The 25,449-nt window shown below is 42.2% G+C and overlaps 1 protein-coding gene across 1 annotated transcript in view; it reads right to left on the minus strand.

Moving 5' to 3' along the window:
• Window positions 1-22,494, minus strand: part of LOC310988806 (ERC protein 2-like) — a gene marked incomplete at both ends in the record, with an annotated part of 109,680 nt that extends 87,186 nt beyond the window's left edge. The window contains 4 exons of the mRNA XM_083975563.1: window positions 4,687-4,854; window positions 7,679-7,834; window positions 17,250-18,044; window positions 21,628-22,494. Coding sequence (XP_083831689.1) covers window positions 4,687-4,854; window positions 7,679-7,834; window positions 17,250-18,044; window positions 21,628-22,494 — 1,986 coding nt within the window. The remainder of the gene's footprint in view (window positions 1-4,686; window positions 4,855-7,678; window positions 7,835-17,249; window positions 18,045-21,627) is intronic.
• Window positions 22,495-25,449: the final 2,955 nt, after the last annotated feature.

Raw genomic sequence — 25,449 nt, forward strand, 5'->3', positions numbered from 1 at the left:
GAGAACACAAGATATTTGAGGTCACATCTGAGAAACCTAAATTGAAATACTACAGACTGTGTTCTCTGCAAATACAGACTTGTTGCCACATCACAAAATGCGCATTAAAGGCGTGCTGCTTCTAACACTTCTGCTGGCATTCTGCTGGAACAAAATATCAAATTATATGGCCGTGTTATTTATGTGCCTGGCTGATTCAGACTTTGACTTAAGCACCTTGAGTCTACTTCAGGCCTGGAGTTCCCCTGCGTCTGTAAGTGGCCACCTGCACAATGTGCGGCTCCAATTCTGGATATGTAAATCAAAGCTTATTGACCATCACAAAAATGAAAACCACAAGTAATTGCTGACAAAGACATTAAATACAACATGATTTGATTTTCTGCATCCAAAAACTCAGGTTATGTAACACTCCAGGAGTGAAAGTAAGAGACTAAACAAGACAGCAGAGATAGTAATGGAAGGTCACACAAAAAACGCAAAGAAATTATTCAAAGCTGTTGACATAGAATTGGTTCAGACTTGTGGCTATGGCTCCGAGATATTTTCCACATAAAAGGTAGTACTGCAGGCCATATATTCCCCTTTTTATGCCAATAAAGAACATATAAATAGTAATATTAACGACATTTTGGCCATGCAGAATGGGTTAAACCACTGACATGAACTGTGTCTGGAGAGATAATCTCCAGACACTTTATGATGCAGCTGAAAAGGAGGCTGCAGGAAAGTGAATGCACAAAACTCAGTCAGAATAACCTGTTTAATTTATAGACTGTTTCTGCTTAATCAAAATTAAGTATTAAGCATTGCTTAATGAATATTAGTAGTTTTATTGTTGGATTGCTGTTTCTATCCTGGAGTTTCTACCCTGGACAACACCTCTCTATCACCACTGTAGCTCTGTATTGCAGCTAATTAGCTGGTTCACTCAGTTTTTTCTCATGATAAAGAAATCTTCCATGTTCTCTTCACTGTTATTGTCTTTGGACTGTATCACATTAAAGCAACCTTGTCCTCAGTAGGGGATAAGTTGTCTCGGGTTGAGCCAAGTTATACAAATGTGGTAGTTTCTTATTCTATGAAGGAATTAACATCAAAACCCATGATAAATTGCCTTTTAAAGTATTTGCGTTTAGATATCAGTTTAAGTCAGATAAATATGTTACTCCATTACTCATCATATTACTTATAAATTACTGGAGTTCTGTAACATAGTTTTACACAAATTAGTGAGGTGAACTTACCAGGGTTAATAGTGCACGGCATACCTCTGGTGTATATGGGCTACATCCCCATTTTCCTACGCATATTTTTACACAAACTTAATGTTACTATCAATATCGTCTGCAGTTAAGTTAGGTTTTCTTTTTCTGTTAAATCTGTGGGTTGCTCACATTTAATTTTTACTCAATTTGATTCATATTGTCATGGTTACATAATACTTTGTGCTCTCAGTCCACAACATGTTGTGTTTTTCCCCCAGTAAAATCTAGGCACTGCTATTAAATCTAATAAATTGGCCCGTAATCCAATTTGGCATCTTTAGTCGAAGGCTCATAGTCAAAAATATGTGCTCAAAGAAAACTAAAGACAGTCAAAGCACCTGTAAGCCCCTTTTCCACTGGGGTTGTGGCCTGTCCCTTTGTTCCAGGCTGGTTAAATATGCAGGAAGGTCTCTGATAGGTTACCTGATCTGCTGGAGTATAGTTACAGCCCCATATTGTCCTGATCAGGACAGGAAAGACACATACACCTACTGTATTAAAGGGTTAAGTTTCCACTGACCTGGCCCGCCGACAAACAATGCTCATACACACACGCACGCACGCACACACTCATTATTTTCCACATTTTCCAGTTACCTGGAGACAGATTCAATCACACCCATTTAGTAGCTGTCCTTAACTTTGACTGACAAATAAATACACTTCCATTTTCTCATTCCCTCGCTCACAGTGCCTGCTCTGTTCAGCAGCCAGTCCCCTCTCAGTCCCATCCCGATGTGAATTGCTTTTAGAGACAAGTGTCTGTGAGATGAAGCTGCTCTTCAGGTCTGGGAGACACCAGTCTGTCTCTGGGGGAGTGGACTACTGTACCAATCACTGTCATTCATGATGAGACCCACCTGGCACTCGCACACACACATACACACATGCATGTATATGGAGAGGAGTACGATGGACCAACGGGAATTTTAAATGGGATGTGGGAAAGCTGAAACAAAATGCTGAGGGGGGATGAAGTAATAATGACTGGATGGAAGGAATGAGGTGAGAAGGGAGCTCCTGAGAGAATCACTGTCCTCTCTAACCAAATGACTGACAGACAGCAGAGGAATGCAGAAGCATGGCTGGCCTCAAGCATACACAGTATCTTTACCCATCCTCTGGTTTGCCCACTTAGTCCAGGAAACCTTAGCCTTTCCCAAGTGGGGGGAAATGCCACTTCAATTGCAGGAAAAAACTACTCCAGATCAGGGATGAGAGTTGAGTAATCAGCCGTGACAGTGTATGTGTTTTTGTGTATATATTTGTGTGTGTCTTAGGTGACCAGGACTGCAGTGACCTAATGTATGAGAAGTGACAGGAAAACAGGCTACAGAGACCAGAGTCAGGAGCATTGCTATAAACACACACGCACACATATTAAACAGACACACACACACACAGACACCATCTGGCATTGTGCTCATTTCAGCTGTGGTAGAGACATTTACTGAAAATCATTTAACAGCGACAATGTTCCCCAACAAGAACAATATATTTTAATGGTATAATATTAATCTGTGTAAAACATAAACTGCTTTAAATGTAACTATCGGAATCTAAACTGAAGTCCTCTCTTGGACAGTTTATACAGAAAGCGGTGTATCGATGACTTACAGTATAATCTACCCTGTCGAGGCGATCGTGTTGATTTCAGTTGTGTGCATGAACAAGTGTGTAGGCTCTAAATCATCCTGTGAAGCCTCACTAAGCTAACATTAAGCTAGCAGGTCAAACGATCCTGAACCAGCATTTTGGCAGACAGTGAGGGTGGACACTTGGGGAGACTGAAGTCACTCTTATTGCTCTCTGCTGTGTTGTGCATCAGGGCTTCTGTCAGCTGCTCTTTAAAGAGAGCTTCGGCATATTTAAACATCTCATATGCTTTCGGGTAGGTAACCTCTTTCTGAACCTGCTGTGCATCCACACACATGACAACACACCATGCTGCATCAATGTACAATTTTCCACTAATAGTTAAAACTGATATTGGCTGTAATACTGTATAAGCAGACTTTAGCCATCTATGTTACAGTGCATTACAACTGACGAACAAATGTCAGCAAATTCTCCCTGATACCAGTCTTATGCACTCAGCATAACTTGGTAAAAGTGTGAACAAAGATGGAGGAGGAGGAGGAGAATGTGGAGGCGAATCACATGCTTCAAAAAACAAATCTCTCTTCATCTCTCTCTTGTGTTGGATTGCAATGGGTACATGATAAGGTTAACTTGAGAGAAAATCATAAAATGATTGTGAGTGTCATATCTCTTGATCTTGCACACAAGATTGCACCTATGGTAAAAGGACACACACACACATACATTTCTTTACTTCATTCTAGTTGGACACACAAACCAAAACATGCACACACATAAAAAAAAAACCACCCACTGAAAACCAATTCCTCTAAGTATGATGTATTCAGCTAACTGCGAGGGCCAAAATTCCTTGCACATGTATGGACAATTAGGCCTAATTTTGGCCCAAATTGCTTCCTGTAATGATGAGTGGACATAGTTAGCAGGCTGCTCTCAACTGCCGAACACAAAGAGATCTAAAGTATCAGTTCCAAGTCTAGAGAGTGATGGAGAAAAATGCTAAATGATCTCCGCTCCCCCACCCCACCCCACACACATACACACCTCCAACTCCTAGCATACAACCTGCCTCCATTCCTAACAGCAGTGATAAAATCATTAGAGTCATACAGTAAAAAAAACTTCAAAGATGAAGAGGGAAAAGCTGCCAGCTTTCTCCAGCCCTCTAACTGACTGACCCGCCCACACATACAAGCCGAGCCCATTGGTGGACTAAAGCCGCCACACGCATAGATATTTTTTCCACCCACCTTAGCGTCCTTTAAAGCCACGGAAAGAGAAAGAAACCACAGCAGAAAAAAAGATAGGATTTTGTGCACTTGCCCTCTTTCAACAGGTGCATTTCAGTGGAGGTCCTTGCATGTGTGTACCTCTTGTCATTTCAGGCATGTATGTGCATGCAATGGTCAGAACAGCTATTATTCCAGGGGCAGTGCACATTGATCAACATTACTGTAAACTTGCCATCATTGATCTAACAGCTGACACAACAAAAACAGCCATAACATATTATAGCTCCCAATACTGTTATTATTGTACCAATCTGAAGACATCTTCACTTTCAGGCAGCCTCAACCATCTAAGGCTGTGTGTATCTTTGCACGTGATTTTCAGGAAGCTGGAGGAGCTTCGTGCATCACAGTGTTTGCATCTGTGTGGGTGTATTTGTGTGTGTTTGCATATCTGGAGAGTTTGTATGTGCAAGTGTGTGTGTGTGTGTGTGTGTGTGTGTGTGTGTGTGTGTGTGTGTGTGTGTGTGTGTGTGTGTGTGTGTGTGTGTGTGTGTGTGTGTGTGTGTGTGTGTGTGTGTACTGACCTCTGTCTGCAGTGTACTGGCACGTTGCTCCTTAGCGCTGAGCGATTCTTTTAGCACCTCGATGTGTTGCTTGCAGTCTGAGTTCTGATTGGTCAGTGTTTCCAGTTTGGTCTGCAGGGCCTGCATCTCTGTCTCCTTCCTGTTCAGCTCCTGCTTCAGCTGCTCTATCTGGCAATCATATACACACAGGTTTGTTATGAAAACCTTTAAGTCGTCATTAAGTCAACTGATACACTTAAAGATAACAAAAACCTTCGAAAACTGAGGAAAAAGTATGACTTTTCTCTCAGGCAAAACAGACACACATGGAAACCACATACACATTGCAAAAAATACACCACTTGTGTGTGTTGCTGTTGTATTTTATTGAATCTGACTTTCCTGCACACTTTGTTCTCTGTAAAGAGAACATTCAAAACACAAGTGTTGTCAAAGCATGCATTCCTTTTAATACAGCAACAGTCCTAAACATGCTATTCAATATAGGAATGGGCAAAAATAATATGCTGATAAGTATCTTTTATTCTTCTTACAAATTTTTGTGGGGAAAACTGAATCTTTTGTAATTAATTTAGACAAGAAATGGTAAACTATGATATCTAAACATGCCAATTGTGTCATGATATGTTTATTTGGAGAGACTATGAATTACCACTCTGAATTATTTGCCCAGCCCTACATTATCAGTGCTCACTCAGGGGAGTCCCAGGCCTACTGTCTGCCCAATGGACACACCAAGTCAAACAGCCAAAGGGTGAAAAACACAAGCAAAGTTATGGGAAGCAATATTACAACACTCAAATAGCTGACAGATTACAGTTTGTTTTAAAGGAGGGTCGTACAGAACAGGACAGAACAGAAACACAAAGGAAATCAAAATTCACTAACAGAGGGAGATTTCTGTGCTGAGACTAACTATGTGCAGAAGATTGGCATCTGTCTACCGGTGCCAACAATGCAAAAAAGCTGATTCAAAGAGAGATTTGTCTAATTGTGTGTGAGCAGGGTTCACCTCATAAGAGGGGAATTCTGACTGGAGCTGAGCTTGGCCAATCAACCCGCGCTCAAAGACAGAGAAAAGATCCAAACAGAGCAGGGAGCAGAGGAAGTAATAGGAGAGAGGAGGACAGAATGGGAGATGATGTCCAAGAAGGACATGATTGGAGAGGTGAGACCATGCAGTGAGATGGTAGTAAGTCAGCCAGAGGAAGTTGGAAAAAGTGGACCAAAAATAGTGATTTATAGAGAAAATAAGGAGAATATTTTTTTAAATCAAGCAAAATGAAAGAAATGATGAGACTAATGAGAGGGGTACTTCTGCTTGTTCTGTGATCCAAGGCTGCTGTGTGGGGAGGAGGAAGGTGGGGGCTGGTCTGATGGAAGACACACATGGTGACAAGGCCTGCTCCTAGAGAGACACAAAGACAAGAAGACAACGAGCTGCGAACTACGACACACAGCCAGCTGGGAAAACTTTGCAGTTTTCCATCTAGCTGTGTGCTCAGCCAAGTCAAATCTGCACTCCTCAACCACGCAGCTGAAGCCTCTGAGTTTTATATCTGGTGGAGTTCTGCAAGAAATTATTATCTGGATAAATATAAACACCTGCTCTGATGCTCACTTATCATACTTGAACAAATTTCCTTGCTCTCACAAGTCACTTTATAGTGTTAGAGGAGATCAAAGCCCAGGGAGGAAACCAGAGAAGACAGCATCCCTGTCCTCTCTGGTTTCTCTCTTATCACAGTCTCACCTCAACACCAGTCACGGCCACTGCTGACAGACCAGGACCCTAAACACTTCAAGGATATAGAATTAATCTGTGTGCCTGTGCATATCTGTGTGCGTGGCTCTGTGTTTCTGTGTGACTGTACACAGTAAGATGAGAAATGGGAGAGCGAGCCAAGGCCATCACTGTGATGTATATCATCCAGCCTCGGTGCGGGTGAGGAGAGAGCTCTTTCCTCTGTAGTTGTAAGCTCACATTCACCTGTCAGGGCCCCATTCATAAAAAACATCTCTTTTATGATTGCATCAGGAACTTCCCTGATGCAATGACAACTGGGATCTACAAAGAGCACCATTAATGAAAAGAAAAAGAAAAACAGTTTCACACAGAGAGCTAATGGTGGACTTCAGTTGTCATGCACACACAGTTACAAACTCTGTGAAACCTTAAACTACATTTTTTAACATGATTCCTGGACAATGAACTTCAAGTGGACGCCCATGGGCCACATCCAGCCCACAGAATATTAATGAATATAGAAAATGTGAGGAGGAAAGTATTAAGAAATTAATTTATTCTTTGCTATTTCAAATGGATAAAATCCTGTATAATTTTAGAGTTGAATGTTTGCTTTATCAATCCAGATGACACTATTATAAAAAAAAAAAAAATCTTGAGGAGGTGCAAAGAGGCAAAGGTAGATATTGGCAAAAAAAAAAGAGCACTTATATGTCCAACCAGTGTGATTAGCTATTCAATTATTTTGTTGTGAATATTTCCAGGCTTTTGGTCCTGTTTTAATATTGCATTACTGATGAGTGTTTTGATAAACATCACTCCTCAGTGAACTGCCTCCTTGTTGTTGTTGTTTGTTTAGAAAGATTCTGGTCCTCGGAAAACGTTGTTGATGACATGACATGCCGTTGCATTATGTTAATGAGCTCATATTTGTGAGTGTGTCGGCACACCGGTGTGTCGCAATGAATAAAACAGTATCCAGTCTGGTTAGTGAAATCTTAGTCAGGCCTTTCTAAAGGTCCCTCCACCAGCTGATGGTAGGACAGTAAACAGACACGGTGCGTTGTAAACCGATAGGGTCTTCTCCACACTTATGCTTGCTTCTCCATGAGCGTGCAATAGAGACATGCAACATGCAGGCAACAGGTTCTCACGCAGTTGTTATTGATGTCATGAGGCAAACATGCATCACCCAGGCCATGCAGTGAGGAGCTGTCTCGGGTGACGTGCAGAGACGTTTTCTACCTTAGTCTTCATGAATTTAGAATGGCTCTTGTAGACTTCCACCTGCTTGAGCTCATCCTGCCTGTCGTCAGGGTGCAGCAGGCCGCTGGTCTTTAACATCTGGACCTCATCCTCTAAGTCTCTGATGTTCCTCTCCAGGGAAGAGATTTTGGTGTCCTGCACCAGCAACAGTAGGCAGACAAAGAGTCAAGAAAGTTCTGGCCATGAATATGTTCCACGTAATTGTTAAATAGTGAACAGTCACTCTAAGCACTGATCTACCTTTACCTTTATCTATCAAAATATTTTTATTTGGCTGATTTTTTTCTTTGCTTACTGTAAGAATTGTCTATAAATTTGTTGAGACAGACTTTAAGGAGGCTTTATAATTATGACTGACTGATTTACTGTATGAGTTGAATCAAAACTAACTCACAGTCAGGAAATAATAACTATATACAATGTATGCCTGGTTCACAAAAGTATATGGCATTTTTTATTATTTAAAAAAAAGTTACTAAAAATACATGCCCAGGATACAGAGCTAAAAACGATTAGCATCCTGTATCTGGATTATAACCTATTAATATATAGCCCTATGTCTGCTTGGTATGTCTGGAAAAAAGAGGGGAAATATCCAGGCCGAGCTGTAGTGTGCAGCCAAGATGTTTTCCTAAAAAGTATCTATGAGGGAATGGAAGAGTCTGTCATGGACAGGTCCTGAGGTTGTTTAACTGCATGGATTCAGACATACGTTAAATGCTAAACCTTGGAAGAGAAGAGAAAGGTAATTGAATAAATGGAAACAGACTGTATGATGCCATCAGCACAAACCACAGGCAACATGTAAGCATCTGACCTCTATTACATCCTCTGACATCAGCCCTGCCTAGCACATGGTGCTGAATTTACCATCCTAAACACACAAACACACACCAAGCAAACAGGAAGGAGTAACTTTACATATGACACGCAAAAAGGGTATGCATGAACCTAGACTGACTTTCAAAAGGGCATTCAGGCACCCACAAAAATATATGCACATACGCACATAGACTGTGCTATTCAGTCATTGTTCATTGCTGCAGGTTGTATCATAAGTCATGCCCTGCCTTTAGGTGATTATTATCTGTCTTTGCTGCAGGGTACAGAGAGAGAAAACACCCAGAGGAAGAGAAACAAAGCAAACCCAACAAAAATAAAAAGGATAAAATCAAAAACAACATTCAGTACAATAGGAATATGTGTAATAAAAGCTGCACCTCAAAACCACTGAAACATAAGCTACTGTACTTGATGGTGCTGGATCCCAACCAAAGAATTTATAATGGGGAGAGAGGGAAAGACAAACACTGTATATCTGTAGTCCATGCTGAGTTGACAGAGGACGTGAGAGGTGAGTACTCATTACTGTACCTGCCAGATAACGTCAGGATCAAAACAGAAAGGGGGGTTGGTGTTCTGTAATTACAAAAGGGGAAATACACACCATTCAGAAGCAGCAACAGCACAGACAACACAGACAGTGGGACAAAACTGTGACAGGACCAGGAACACGCAGAATCCGCACTGCTGCATTAGTATTCCATAAATTCAACACCACATAAAGCATTTGAAAAACTACTGATTCCAGGAAATATCTTGACATCGCCAAACGAAGTTACTCCATCTCTTTCACACACACTTATCCCTTTATATTCCCTTTGGGAATGTTTGTTATGCCTTTTCTGTCATTAGAGCATGGGTACCGACTAATACAATTCCAGCTCTTTCTTTTTCTCTAAGATAAATTATCTACACATGCTCAAAAAGTTGTGCAAATTCCCACATTCACCAGTGAATTTTGATGATTCACCATGAAAATGAAACTCGTAACTCCAATGCACGTCGTCTTAATTGCCAATAGAGTTGCCGCAATATTCAATATTTGGTTATTGTCATATTGCCATCCAACAGCCTGACTAAATTACAATGTTTCGCAATGAAACAGGGAGTAGTACAATAGTATACATTGTCCGGTCTACCTGACATTTTGCATGGTCTGGTTTACACTTGGGGAACACATTACATGTTGGTTGCATGTTGGTTGCATCAAGTGGCCCCGGGCCCGCATAATGCTTCTTGCAGCTTTAATATTTAATTTGGCCTCTCCCATGCATTTACAGCACCGTGGGCATCCCTGGCGTGCACATGTGCAGTTTGTTAACAGGCAGACAAATCACAAAGTATGTGTGAAAAATAACTGTGGTTTTGCTGTAAAGGAGCCGCTTTCTGAGCAAGCGTTAGTTGGATGAACACTATACGTGTGTGTGTGTGAGTGTGTGTATGCAGACATATGTGGAGTCAACTGCATTTTTCACAGCTCTAACGACTTCAAAGGGCTGAGATGAGAGTGAAAGCTTCCATATGTGACATTTGAAACAAATTGAATAAGTGCTCAACTCTGCATGGGCCAATAATGGACTTTACTTGGGCATGGCCGCCCTACAGACACAAGGCAACGGTAAGTTCATGTTTCTTTTACTATTTCTATTTGTGCATGAATGTTTGTGTCCGCATTTACAGCCGAGCCAAATCCTCTGCTACTGCTCACATTACAGCAGCGCTAATCTATAATTAAAATTTTGTCGGTATGAGGCTGATCAAACCAAACCAGAAAACATACTGCAGCTGAAGGAGCAAACGACACAGCTAAAAACAAGATCACAATATCAGAATTAAATTTTTTATCAAAAGACACCAACCACACTTTACACCTGCTGAGCTTGAATTTCTTTGGAGACAAACTGTCAAACACGTCAGACGTTAGAAAGAGTAAAGAAAAAGTATATGAACTTAAGAACTGATATGCAGCAGTACACATTCATATTTAACACGTTATTACTTAAACACTGCCTGCTCTTGTTTATTGCAGACTCCCTGTTAAGTCCTACCTTCATATCAATGACAGTCTGCAGAGCCCTGGTCTTGGCTGGATCGGCCTGGAGCTGGTTGCGACGATGGAGCTCCTGGGGAGGGACCCGGTAAAAATAAGCCTGGCGGCTCATCATCTTTAGCACTTTCTAACACCCACGAGCTTCAGAACCACTTCAAAAGATGCACTGAGCGGACCGACCTGTCGCAGTTTCTATCACTCCCTGTCTTTTCTGTTACATTTTTCTTGTCTTTTGTCCAATATTGCCGTTATTCCAAACTGTACATCCTCAAAAATTCTTGATTTGCACCCAAGAAAAAAATCAATTCCTATGATCTTTCAGATGGTCCTACGGACTTCACCTGGTGTCTTTTCGTCCTGCTTTCTCTTTTATCTGTCTTTCCGTCTCTGTTTATTAGATGCTCCGCTATAGGTCTTATGAATCTGTCTCATAACTCTTTCAGTCTGAATCTTTCTATTTCTTATCCCTCACTTGTTGTCTCTGTCTCCCTCACAGATGTCTCTGGCATACCGAGGCTCTTGCTTAGCAACACTTTCTGCCAGCACATGCGCCAAGCTTCTTCAATCAATAATTAATGGTAACTCTGACCCACAACTATGCTGCCTGAGACAAAAGCATCCACCTATTTAGGCTAATGGGCAAATCTGAGTCCATTAGGCTAGTAACAGATCTGTAATATAATAATACATCATAAGAAATACAACTGCATAGAGAAATACGTGGCAAACATTTACAATTATGGCAGTATTCAACGTCTGATCTGCTAGCTACTGGGCTCCTACACTGGACCAATGGGGGGTTTAGACGCAGTCAGTTGTGGAAAATGAGGGAGTGGCCCTTGCTCAGGGGCTCGTCAGAGGTGTCAAGCAATGCTCCTTCAGTATCAAAGAGGTTTGTCAATGCTTTAGGCCACAACTTTCACCTTCACAGAAGAGCCACTGCAGGGCTGTTGTATTGAGTTGTACACAGATATGACTATGAACATGTTCCTCAAATGAGACCAAAATCCAAGAAGTCATGTTGCACTGAATGAATTGGGTTATGTTCTAAAAATACATAAAAAGTACATGGGTTATTATGTAGCACTTCTGAACAGAAGTTAGTTTCTGTAGGTTTAGGTTTACCTAGTTTAGGTAGTTTAAATGGAATTGAAAAGTGTGGGAAATTGCCTCTTTCACCAGTAGGACAGATACACGGTCCAAAAGCAGAGATGGATTACAGGAAGAACTGAACTATCAAAGCCAAATATGGAAAAATGACAGACAGTCCAGTGGGTAGAGAAAAGCCATCAAATCAGACAGAAACCACATGGAGATGGGATTTTCATATTGAGAAAGCTCCTTAGGCGGTAAGAAGGCATAAAGCCTGAACAGGGATACAGGGAGAGGCAACAGGTTGCCATGATTTCCCACTGTTCCCATTTGCCCCACTGCTCCCAGTGAGTTTACAAGCGAGGAAACAAGAGCCTTATCCTCTTGTCTATGTCAGCCGTGGATAAGGAGGGATTACCCCTGTCAGAGCATTCCTCCCACAGACAGGCATAACCCACTGCTGCCACAATCCTAATCTCCTACTGACCATATGTGTATTAATGTGTCACTCTGAGTGTAGGTGTGCTTGTCTGTCCTTTTGTCTGCCTCTGATCATTTATCCATCCCCTGGAGAAAGTTGTGTAGTAGCTCCTTACAACCAGCGGTTACAGCAGAGTTCCCGAAACTGTTGTGTCTCTCAATGGGGGGAATTAAGTCATGCTAGAGAGCAAGTCATCAAAGACCGTCTCCTCTGCTCAACATGTGTCAGAGGACCAAGCATATGGAATGAATAGGATCAAACGTAACACTATAGCAATAAGTGCCGGCATCCTGAATGAAGGATATGGTCAAAAAGTTCAATTCTAGCCTGAAGGCAATGGTGTCATGTACGCCAATGCGTAGACTGGATCTTGCAGAGATTCTTGACACAGACGTATACTCACACACCCACACACCACGCACACACACATTCATCAATCACATTCCCATCCCTTCTCCATCAGTGAGAGGAAAAGGCAGAGGAGGAATCAAGTTTGCGTGCCACAAATGTGAAAATGTGTCCGCCTATCAGCCCGATGGAGCGGCTTTAGAGACCAGCTTGAAAAGACAAAGGGAAAGTCAGGGGGAATCAAAGCTTTCCCGAGAAACAGGGAGAGGGTGAGGAGAAGGTCTGAGGGAGTAATTTTGTCCCGATAAACTTTTCCGCTCAAACATTCTGGGAGATCAACAGAGCGTGGCGAGTATGTGGTGCCCGGGGTGTGGTGGGGAGGGAGTACTGGTGTGCATGTGTGTGGGTGTTTGTGTGTGCATGTGTGTGTGTGTGTGTCTCTATATATACAGTATACTGTGTGTTTGCCATCTTCTAAAGTTAATTGAGAGGGGTTTCATTAGCAGATGCTCAAAGTAGCGATCAGGATTAGAGCCCTAAAAAATCCTCAACAACGGGGATCAAACAACGTTACCACAACAGATAGCAGATCAGTTTGAAGAGAAACAAACTGTGAGGGGGGAAATGTTGATCGACAGATGAACATACACGTGCAGAAGGGCAGAAGGGCAGAAGGAGAAGAATAGGAGAGAAGATGACATAAACATTTTGGAGCTAGCAGGCCGGTGGCATGAGAAAGTGAGGCGAAAAAAATTTAAAAGGGGGAGAGATTACAAAAAAGACGGATTTGCTGACATGAACTTCCACTTCTCCTCAACATGCTGGCACTAGAACGTTTTAAAAAGCTACATTTCTGAAGTTTCATCAATGTTTGAGAGGGGCTGCGGGGGGAGACGGAGAGGGCCTGCCAAAAACAGCAGTCAGACTTCTGAAGCCACTCATACTATAGAAAAACAAGGGAGCTATAAGTGCTCTGCCCTTACGTTGTTAATAGCAGAGCAATGCTACATACGCTGTCTCACAGATCCAATACTGAGTGAGATGTCTTCACACACAGTAGGGGCCCTAACACTGCCCAGAGCCCCTAAGGACCATATGAAATCCACAGTATGATATGTATGAAAGTAGATATGCCATCTTTCTCCAAGTAAAAAAAAAATCTCACAGTGAGAGCGTGCGCGTGTGTGCGTGCACGCCATTGGCAGCAGGTCAGGGCTGGGCAGGAACAGACCAGTGGTGCGGCTGTTATTATTGGGTCTACAGGGACCTGGCGGCTGGGGAGAGTCGATTAGGCCCAGATTTATGCCTCTCAGCATGTGTGTGCATGTGTGTGTGTGTGTGTGCACCATCACACATAACTTAGGCTCTCAGTCCGTGCATGTAACCACCACAGTAGTTAAAATCTAATAGAACACTGCCACTCTGTGGTCATTGCTAGTACTGCAAAAATGTACATTTTCCACTATAGACGTTTATACATTACAGAGAAGAGGGTGTTTGAAAAGAACTTCAACATCTTTTTCACTAGATGTTGACTCAATAGTTGACATGGATGTGTCTATGTGCCTGTTTCTATGTCAGGTCTGTGCAGCTAAGACAGTCTGACAGCTGACATACTGTAGTTAAAAAGGAAACGCAAGCGAGAGAGCAGCGCCACACACACCATCTCATGACAATATACATCAGCAGGTGAAGGAGTGATGGAGTGAGCACCATATCCATACATACTGCACCCCAGCAGATCCTACACACACAAACACAGACAGCTGGTTCAAGTAACTCCACATCTGGCCATGGTCTGTAAGTGCTGAGAGGTGCAACGGAGAGAGAGAGGAAGGGGAAAAGAGAGAAAAAAAGAGATTTCAGTTCTCTGTGGCCTCTTTACTCAGTACTCTGATTTGAGTCATGCAAACGGACATTATGTTCATACATTTTCACACCTGTCTCCTCAACCTTACCAACATAAGAAAAGATAATATAAACACAAATTTAAGGTGATAATTTCTCTTCAAACGAGCAAAGAACACTGAGAAAACCCCCCATGTCAAACCTCAGCCATGTTTAAAGAATAAATAAAAGGCGAGGCGAACTGAAAATGGAGGCATTTATTATCCCAGCTCAAGCTAAACAAGCTGGGCCATTTAAAAGAGAGTAATGGGTGCGGTAATGAAAGGCAGTTGGGCTGGTTTCCTTTGGAGCTAATCAAAAAAACTAAGAGCAGTGCCCCCTAATTGAGGCAATGGCTGCACATAGCATCACTGGCTTGCCTTCTCTAACCATGACAAGTGCAAGTGTAAGGCTAAATTACCACTCTGACACATAAACAATGGCAAGAGGCCTCCATAGGAAGTAGGTTTCCTCTTACAGTTAAATAGAAATCCTTCTGTTAATCTGTTTTCAGCACAGCCTTTAACACTCAAATCCCACACCAGCCACAAACTGATGAAAGCGTCAAACTGCAACTGTCAGACAACTTCACCATTTCAATAAACTATAGTACTGTACTAAATATCCAGAATTTGAAGGTTTCAAATGAGGATAAAATAGATGAAAAGTATGTTTTTGTTACTTTCTTAAAACTAATTCATCCTGGCGACCACAGTAACTATTATGTTTTCCTAACCCTCAATACAATGAGCATCAGGCTAGCTTTACATTAACATTATAGTATTATAAAAATAAACCAAAAATGTATACTTTTTTCTGTGTGGACCATGCAAACTATGGAATACGGATCATAATCAAATAAAAACACACAATTACAAAACAAATAGCAATATCAATTCAAATAGCTCTACATCACATACGTAAACACTGAATTTGGTTCTTCTGAAAAAATGAACTGCTACACTAACTGCAATTTGTGCAGTAATCAATTCAGCTCAAACACATCAAAGTATTCAAGCAGACATGTCTGCAGTCTGTGTGTGCCTCTCCATCACACACCCACACACAAATATGTATATCCACACACGCAGACTCCATCACCCCATCTCAACCTCAGAGGAGAGGGGGCCAGAAGGGAACGAGGGAAAAAAAGAACAACAATCACCTCTTTTCAATCAGGGCGGTCAGAGTGTTTTCCCTCATTAATCATACATTAATATTCAGACAAACATAGCCTGTTTTTCTACCTTAGAAAAACACTCACTTCTCCCATCTCTCCCACTCTCCCTCTCACCTCTCACACCTAGTCACCCCCTCCTCCTCCACTGCACACACAGTACGTGTTAAGCTGTCAAGCAGTTAAAAATAGCACAGCACACCGTGTGTGTTAACAGGTACTCACCTCTCACACACACAGCATGGTTAGGTCCTTTACATACACACAGACACAGACACACACACACATGTACACGCATGCACAGCGGCGGCGGCGGCATTAGCATGGGCTGAAACACCCACGCTCCCCTCTGGCAAAATCACCACAGTGACCAAACACTCGGCATGGGTGGATATCCCATCAGCCACCAGCAGGCCAGTGAGGGAGTGTCCTCGCTTGAAGCACTAAGCCGACAGGCCCCAGATGTGCACACATGGTCACATACCCACAGACACACAAACGCACACACGCAATCATTCTGACAGGGCATAGCGCACTGAGGCAGACAAACAAACACAAAGACAGAGAAACAAGAACATTGTGACACAAACAGTGGCAGAGGCAAGTGCAGACACACACACACACAAACACATGCAAAAAAAACACACACTCACACACAACGACAGAGAGGTAGAGAAATTAAAGGCTAAGAAGATTTAGGAGTTAAAAATAAACAAGGCAGGAGTGAGGAGCACAGAGCAGCCTACTGCTTGCCCTCCTGGCACAGGATACAGACACACCTGTGCTACACCAGTGCTGACTGGAGAACTGCTACTTTAAAATTCTCATTCAATAAAACTGAGTTTCTGAAGAGTATGAATGTAACAATGGAAAATAAATGAATTAGCTCTTAAATTAACACAATAAATAGTTGTTTTTCTTGAATTTCAATTGAGATTTTTTGAAGAGCTACAATCAAAATGTCTGCCTCATTAAATTATATTTTAATTCTACTGCACATCAAGCTCACTACATGTCTCATAATGTTGAATACATGCTAAATGCCAAATGGTGTGTACAGAATAGCAAATGAGCAAATGCTGTATTAGCATGTGCACACACACTCACACACACACTCACACACACACACACACACACACACACACACAGACACACAAACACACTCACATGGAAACAGAGTCAGATTGTAAAACTGCATGGCTGTACAAAGGCTTAGAGCTGTCCGTATGTTAATCTGGCCCATTGATAAGACCTGCTGAGCTGCTTTCTGCTCCCACACTCGACATAATGAAAACACACTCACCGGTGCACACACACATGCGCACGCAAACATACGCACACCGATATATGATTTTTCAATCTGATCACTGAGAATGCAAATTAAAACAAATATATGACAGAATAGATAACACTGTATATGCATTCAAATAATACTATGAGAAATCATCATAGTAATAATAATAATAATATCTGTTTTGTTACTCAATTTTAAATGTCACCTTGACGTTGCACTACTTATAATTGCTTTGATTTGTTAATATAGACATGTAATTGTGAACCATCAAAATATATTAAGAAATAAAACCCCTCTGCAATGTTAAAAATGCTTTGAAGTACATGTTTCACCACTTTTCATTCTATGAAGAATAAAATATGAGGAAGCAAAACCCACCTCTCTCACATGCATGTTCTCCAGCTGTGCTTCAGCCTCCTGCGCTGCCATGGTTATGATGCCTGTCCGCTGTCCCCGACCCCACTGTCCCTGTCCCTGTCCCTGTCCCTGTCCCTGTCCCTGACCTTGACCCTGACCTTGACCTTGGCCCTGAAGCATCTCCAGCAGCCTCTGGATGCTCTCGTCCCGGGCCCCCAGCGTCTGCTTCTGAGAGTCGATCCTCTTCTCCATCTCTTCCATGGTCTTCCTCAGCAGGAACAGCTCCTTAGCTTGTCGCTCGTGCTCCGACTGCAGCCGGAAGAAATTCTCCTCTGAGTGATCCGCAGCAGGGGGCGAGGAGAAGCCGTCACACCCAGGCACCTGGCAGGGGCTGCAGGGTCGGAGGGAACTAGAGCTGGGTTGTGCCACCGGTCCTTGGCTGGGACTATAGAGAGTCTGATTGGGGCTGTTCCTTGGCCCAGGCTGAAGGGTGTTGGCTGGACTGATTCTCTGCATGGTTATTGCAGTGTTACAACCATACCCAGGGCTGTGAATGATGATGTCAGCTTCCTGTTGCCTCGGACTATAGGTGTTGGACGGGCTGGCTCTGGGACTGTTCTTTGGTCCAGGACTATGGAGGTTACTGGGGCTTTGTCTGGGGCTGTGACCAGGACTGAGCCCCCCTCGGTGGTCCTGGTCAATATGGAGTTCACGGTAGGAGCTAGAGTTCCCCTGCTGCCGCTGTTGCTGCAAACGACTGTTCATCTCTCTGTGAGCCCTCAGCTCCTCCTGAAGCTCCTGGACTGTTAACGGTAGCTGTTTAAAAGACAGAGAGTCCATATTACTTCAAAATGCACACAAACACACCACACACATATACATTCACACACACAAAACAAATACAAAAAGTATACTGTATGACTGGTTACAAGACAGACCTTGTTTCTTCTGATCTCCCCGTGCTGCAGCAGAGAGATGTGACATAAGAAAGACACACACATGCATAAAGCCAAAATACAGAGCAGACAGAAAAAAATAATACTCTATCAAATAATGCAAATTACATGTCTCCACAGTTTGCACAGTTGTGTGGTGATGAAAACAGACTTTGGCCAAAAGGGGGCGACATATCTCTTCAAAACACAAGTTCTGAAGTGACAGGTTTTGCTTGCAATGAGATGAACATCAAAAGGGGAACAAGACAAGGAAAAGGGTGATGTTACTGCACATGAAAACTATGGAAATGTACCGACTATCTCTAAGACAGCTTATGCCTTTGACCTCTCAGTGTCTGATTGATAAATGAACTGACAAATCAATATTACATTTGAAAATGGACAACAAAAGACAAGTTGACATGGTGACAAAATAAGTACAATTTCACAATGATTAGAAAAAACAGGATTGGTTAAAGCTATGTTTGTCAGTGCATGCACTGCATGGATAAAACCGACTAAGTGATGGAAAGGGCTCCAAAAGGGTGCAAAGTAATTCTAAATAAAAAACGCTATTCACAGTTTCTCATCTTTCCTGATGGAAATTCAGTCTGTGCTTAAAAGCGTGGACAAAGAGCATTCTTTACGACTGACTAACCAAGGTGAGAAAACGACGTAAGGAAATCAAACAAAAGGAAAAAGCAGTAGCACACACACATTACACACACAGCACCACGCACAATGTAGAGGGTCAAAAAATTAATTGGAACAAGTACAAAATGGGATGGAAGTTAAACCTTTCCCTCTGTGTGAAGGTATTACTAATATTTCCTCCTCTGCTTAAGTCCAGAAGGTGGGGAGCGCCAAGGACACACAATTGAGATGTAGGAGGTAGACGAGGGCGACCACGGATAATCAATGCAACAAGCTAGCACTGAATAACAAGTCAGAGTGGGTGGACAATCCTCCACACAAACACTCGTGCACACACACATAAATGAGACTGTAGACACAAATGCATATGTACAAATGCACACACCACACATACACACAGACGGACACTAAACAAACAGATGGTTAGGGGACACCTCTGGTCATTGCAGCTGAGCGAAAAGGTGACATTCTTTATGCTAATGATAAAGTTCTCTTGTCAGACTAAACTCTTCCCAGGGTCTCAAAGGGCAAAAAAACAAGGGAATGGAGAGGGGGAGAAAAAAAGAGGCAAATGATAATAAGTAAGGACAAATGGGAGTTAGAGGTGATAAGAGGAAAGAAGAGATAGCAGATAAGAGTTAGAATAGCGTCATGAGCATGAGGTGTGGTTTTTCTGTTTTCAAATTAAACTACTAAAATGAACTTCTTTCCTTATTTTATACTATAATAAGACTGCAGATATTGTGAGAGAAAGTAAGGGTAAAATTGAAAGACAAAAAGGGCTTTAACAATGTAATGGGTGATCGCTATCGAAGCTGAGATCACTAACGACAGGAGGTGGACCATATCCTTACACCTCGATGAGTGTAAGAAAGAGAGGGAGTGAGAGTGTGAGAAAAAGAGAGTGAAACATAAGACAGAATAGATCTGCAATGAATAGGCGATATCAAGGTTTTTCCTGCCTTCTGTTTTTACTGTCGCCGTAAACAGAATATTCTGCGTTGTTTGGACTGAAGGTGTAGCTAGAAAGAGTAATAAAATGTTTTATAACGAATAACATTTTGCTGGCAGGATATAGTTAACATAAACCAAACTTACTTATAGGTAATATTAACCAAATAACTGAGTGAACACTGATAAAAAAAAATTAAATTGGACAATAGTGGCCATGTGTTGCGTATCAAGTCAGATCAAAGATGCTAGAAAAATGACATTATGTGAATTAAAATTCAGGGGAGTTATCAAGCATTCAGTGTGAGGGGGAAAAAAAGGCGAGTCAGCACTTCTGTTTTTTTATAGATTCAGAGGACACAATACGTATTGGGGCTGGAGGACATGTCATCACTTGTTCTTTATACACCGGTCTCAGAAGGGACGTAAGGGTTATGAGATCATAAATCTACAGTTAAGGTCCAGGTCCACTTTCAGTGTATAAATAAAGATAAATGGAGAAATGTGTGCAGGTTAAAAAAAAACACACAGGGCAAGAGTGTGTTTGAGTGGGAGAAACAAATGAGTTGATACCTAGGGGGGAAAAAAAGTAATACAATAGTTGTATCAGTCTGTCGCCACAACAGAGAAAAACACATTCATCTATCACCGTCAGGACCAAGTCAGGACCAGCCTGTAGATACACAGAATCTATCCTGCTCCATTTTAATGCCATATCAGAATCTAAAATAATAGTAGAAAGTAGAGATTCTGACCTTCATCTAATTTCACAAGTAATTATGTTTAAATTAAATGTTTATATCAACCAAAACTTTGTAAAGAGAACCAATTATTATTCCCCCGAAAGAGCAAAGGTATTCAGAATAAAACTTCCAACTTTCTGTTTCATATTTTCGGCTTACAAATGAAAAGAATGTGTGGGTGTGGGTGTCACAGGATCCACACACTCTATGACAATGTGAGTTGAAAAAGCTATAAATATGAATGCAGAGGTGGCTCCTTGGTTACAAGAGGGAAGAGTCAGATGCAAGAGTGCAGATATAATTAAAGTTGTTGCATGCCTGTGTGAGAGAGGTAAAGAGAAGGAGACAGCTGTGGAGATATTCAGCAGAACACACACACACACACACTCAGTCTGTGTAGAGTGACAGAGTCTCAGAATACGAATTATATCTTTTTATGGGTCTCCAGGTATTTCCCTTCAGAGAAACACTTCTGTTTTACCAGCAGACAAACTGACACACAAGGAAGTGAAATGTCACCCAGACGGATGGAGAAACAGAATGTGAGCAAGAGAGAAAACAGGACGACAGAGGAAACGATGACAGATATACTGTACAGTGTGTATGTGCAGTGAGACAGACAGATGGAAAATGCCTCAGACTGAGCGGGCCAGACCCCTGGGAGAGGTACTGTAGCACAGGATCGACATGGTCACTATCCCTTTAGGAGTAACTGTGAGCTTTTTTAGAATCTGGCTAACACTTAAAATGGCTGCCACTAGGGCATGTTCCCATGGAAACACAGACAGCGCCGAGGCTGGCGAGCATCTTCACAAATGAACTAGACAGAAACCTTTCCTGTGCAACCTTGAAGACAGGAACAAAAGGTATGATGTGCTGAGGAGATGGGTGGGTCGACACAAAAAGTCTGCGAGCAGACAAATGAAAGAGTTTCATTTGAAATGGAAATTTCCACCGCTTGAAAAGGGTGATGCCTTCTCTGCTGGTGTGGCTCACTTTAATCCTAAAGTTGGATGGATTGGATGGATCTGTTAATGTTAATTTGTTCACAGCCACTTGAAAGTCTTTGCTCAACGTGGATGTGAAACAAACTCTTCAAAATGACAATGTTCTCACCTGCATATCTTCTTGGTTGATCCTGTATTGGTCCTTCAGAACTGAGGCCCTCACTCCCTCCTCCCGCCTACCCCCCTTGTCTCTCTTTACATCAGGGCTCCAGAAGTTGACACTGTTCATGCCGGGACCTGTCCTTCCATCCCTCCCTCCATCTAGCTCTCTCCTCAGGTTGTCGTTCTCCCTCTGCAGCTCCCTCAGCTGAGAATGGAGATCAAATGTGGAACCCTCTCCCCGTCCCGCAGAATCCTGTTGTGCCTGTGGATGTCTGCCAGACTGGCGCTGCAGACTGGAGGTCCTTACAGAAAGCGTGGGTTGGTCTCCATAAGGGTCTGACGAGTGATGCAGCCCAGAGGAGGTGATGTTGGGGCTGCTACCCATAGCTGTTGACCGGCCAGTGTAGGATGAGCGGCTGGTGCTCCTGCCCAGCGTCATAGTGCCTTTAGGGTACCCACCAGAGGGCTCCAGGGACTCCCGCTCACTGGGGTACATGGTGCCTGATGTTGCATAAGCAGCGCTCAAAGACTGGATATTCTCCATAGACATGGTTTTACCCCCAGGTGCAGTCGCTGAACCATGAGCTGCTCCTTTTTCTGCTGCTGTGGCAGATTTGCTCTTCGAACTTGGCCTTGACACCGGCCCCTGACCTCCTGTCAATTTAGGCGCAGGTGGAGGCCCGCCCCCTGACACGGAGCCTGGTTCGAGCCCCGAGCGGGAGCCTGGCGCCGAGCTAGCAGCCTGTTTTCCTTTCCCCTGTTTAGGGGACCGTGAGAAGCGTGAATGAGATGTGCTGCCATCATTGTGCCCACTGCTTTTTGGGCCAGCGGATAGCTTGCTTGTTGAGGGCTTGGCTCTAATATTTAAAGGCATTTTTATAGCAAAATGGCAAAAGTGAACGTCTGAAAGGGGATGGTTAAGGTCGAGAATATTTTCATATCCCTTTATGGAACAAGAATGAATAACAAGGGTTTTGAAAAAAGGCCACCTCTCAACCCCTCACTTTTCCCCTGTCCATCCCTGATTGTTTGGGGCTTGAGGCTGAGTGTTACTTAGTTCTATTAAAAGAAAGCAGCAGTGACTGTTAGCTACAGGGCTCCTAGACACAGAGGCCAGAGGTCTTGTGGCTTCAGCTACAGTGCAGGACATCGTGGATTCTAGACAGGTAAAAAAGTAAGACAAACATTGAGAGAAAGACAAAGCATATCACATTTCTCAATATTGAGAAACATTCAGCATAACAGAAGTCAATGTAGACTAAGCTGTGTATCACACACATTTATATTGACTGTTTTGTCACTTAAAGCAGAAGTAAGCGGAATATTTGTGTTAATATAAGTCTTAAATAGTTATATCTTCCGACAGAAATCACTTATATAGAGTGTTTGGTCTGAAACAGGTCTGTCAGTCGCTCTGCTCTGCTGTAAGCCGAGGAGAAAACTTTCCTTGTATCCTACAACCTTTATCCAATGAGGAGAGAGAACGGCATAAAGGGGCGGTCCTCTCTGTGTGTGCAGCCAAGGGATGCACGTGAATGTGGTGACGTCAAGGGTGACGTAGGGACGAGGGCGGGGACTGCTAACTCCATCGGCTGACAAGAAGTTAACCAAAATGACCGAATCACTTACTTCTGCTTTAAGGTAAAACACCACCAAACATCTGTATAGTCCATTTTGCATGTTTAAATACTGTAGAAACAACAGGACGAATCAATTTAACACCAAACCTCACATAACATTATATTCTTGCATGTGCATAAAAAAAATTGAAAATATTCTAATTTTGACACACAAGACTGAGTGTCTCTCCATTCCCTGATAAACTCTATGGAAAAAAGGTGAGGGGGCAGCTGAGGCTGAATTTACAACTCTATGTTACAATGTGGTTGTTTCACTGTTCTCTCCCAGTCAGAGAGTGGTTTGCAGCCCATTTCAGGATGATGTCTCTCTTCCTTTTACCTTACCCACCATCCTTCTTCCAGACAGAAGGTTTGGGTTAGGATTTTTTTTTCTCATAAAGGTAGAAAGTTTATGATCACCAACTATGACCAGAGTCATCACATGTCCCTCTTGAACACGATGAACACTAGATGTCTGAACATATCTGCAGGAAGCTGCCAGGGATGGATCAGGCTGCAAAAAACTCTCTCTCTCAGGTGTACTACAAGAGAGGACATAAAGGCGTGATATGTATGAGAATTTATGGCTAAATGAAGAAGCCTGGGTTGACGAGCACTGCTGCATTTTTTACATCTGTTGCTATGCTACACATGTATTTGTAGTGAATATGTATAGCTCTGTATTACATCATAGGAATTGCTTTAGTTTCATTGTGTGGTCTTAGAATTTCCTCTTTATGTACTATAAATAGCAAAACTGAAAAAATTCCAATCTTATAGCAGCATTTCTGATTCACTTCTACGACACATCCTGTGGGGCAGCACCTTGCAATAAAGAGGTGCTATTCGTTTTGTGTTAAAAAAAAAAAGTGACTGGTAATTGATTTATGGCGTATTTACAGTATTAGAGGTTACATACTGATACCAATACAATGTCCTTTGTTTGCTTTGAGAAGTATTAACACATTTTTGTAAGTCTACAAAACTTCCAATATGTTAAATATTGTTTTAACACAGCAGCAATAGAACTTTATCTAAACATAAAACAGAGTAAATCTGTCAGAATTATGATTATGATTAAAATGTTAAATTAAATGGTGATAATGAGAATAAGTACTGTAACCATGGCAACACATCTGACCAACAACAGCAACTCCAGTTATAAAGTAGAAGAGCAGGTTTGGGAACCACTGATGTTGTGGACATCCTCACCTTTTTTTTGGAGTAGTGAGAATGATGCAATGACAGGAAAACAATATCTCTAATCACCTGCGTATAGTTTAGTGGTGCAAGCAGCAAATCACTGGCTATGCTTTTGCCCTTTTTCATTATGGTACGAATACCTTGCATAGCCACAGACGCCAAGTAGAGTGGGAGCAGCTGGACCATTTCAGCACCATGGACAGCACTAAAACTACTCCTCTTGAAGCACATGGATTTTAATGCCTGCTCTCAAGGAAACTGGGAGAAAACCATGTAATTGGCTACACCCAGGGCAGGATGAAAAGGGAATTGGAAGCCCAGTCTTTTACTATCTACCATCCCTCTGGGGTACTTGCAAATCATCAGCAGACTTTATCAGGCTACAGACACATTACCTTAGGCTTCAACTAAAAATAGAGGACAAAAATGGGCTGTTGGAATTTAGGCTAAATCATACTTGGAAGGTAAAGCATGTTAATACTGTGCCCATATGATCATAGGATCAGTATATATTATATTATATTTATATTTATATATCATACTCAACAGTATCGGGCCATGCACTGTCTCTTTGGTGTAAAAAGTCATACATTAATACAAGTAAAAAATGTCCTCAGGGAATCAAAGTAAGCACAACCTAGTCTGTGATGGACCAGATATTGGAGACAGTCTGCAAAGCAGAGGCAAATCCAAATCATAATCCCTCCTCTAATCCAAGAGGATTGGGTGCTGGGAGTCCCTGCACAGGATTCAACTGAGAGATTGGTTAAGTCTGCTTGTCAGTCATAACATAGCTGTCAATCCCTCATCCATCATTGTTTGAGACAATGAATTTAGCATTGTGTTCTAGCAACAGGACAATCATTTCCATCTATAATCTTGGTGCCCCAGATGCAAAAATGTATATCTAAAGTGATGGTGGTCATACAGTGGTGATGGTTAAAATGAAACAAAGATAAGATAACTATGTCCAAACCTTTTAAAACTGCAAACATGTTAGCTTGCTA

Source organism: Trachurus trachurus, assembly GCF_905171665.1.
Source record: "Trachurus trachurus genome assembly, chromosome: 7".
Classification (NCBI taxonomy): domain Eukaryota; kingdom Metazoa; phylum Chordata; class Actinopteri; order Carangiformes; family Carangidae; genus Trachurus; species Trachurus trachurus.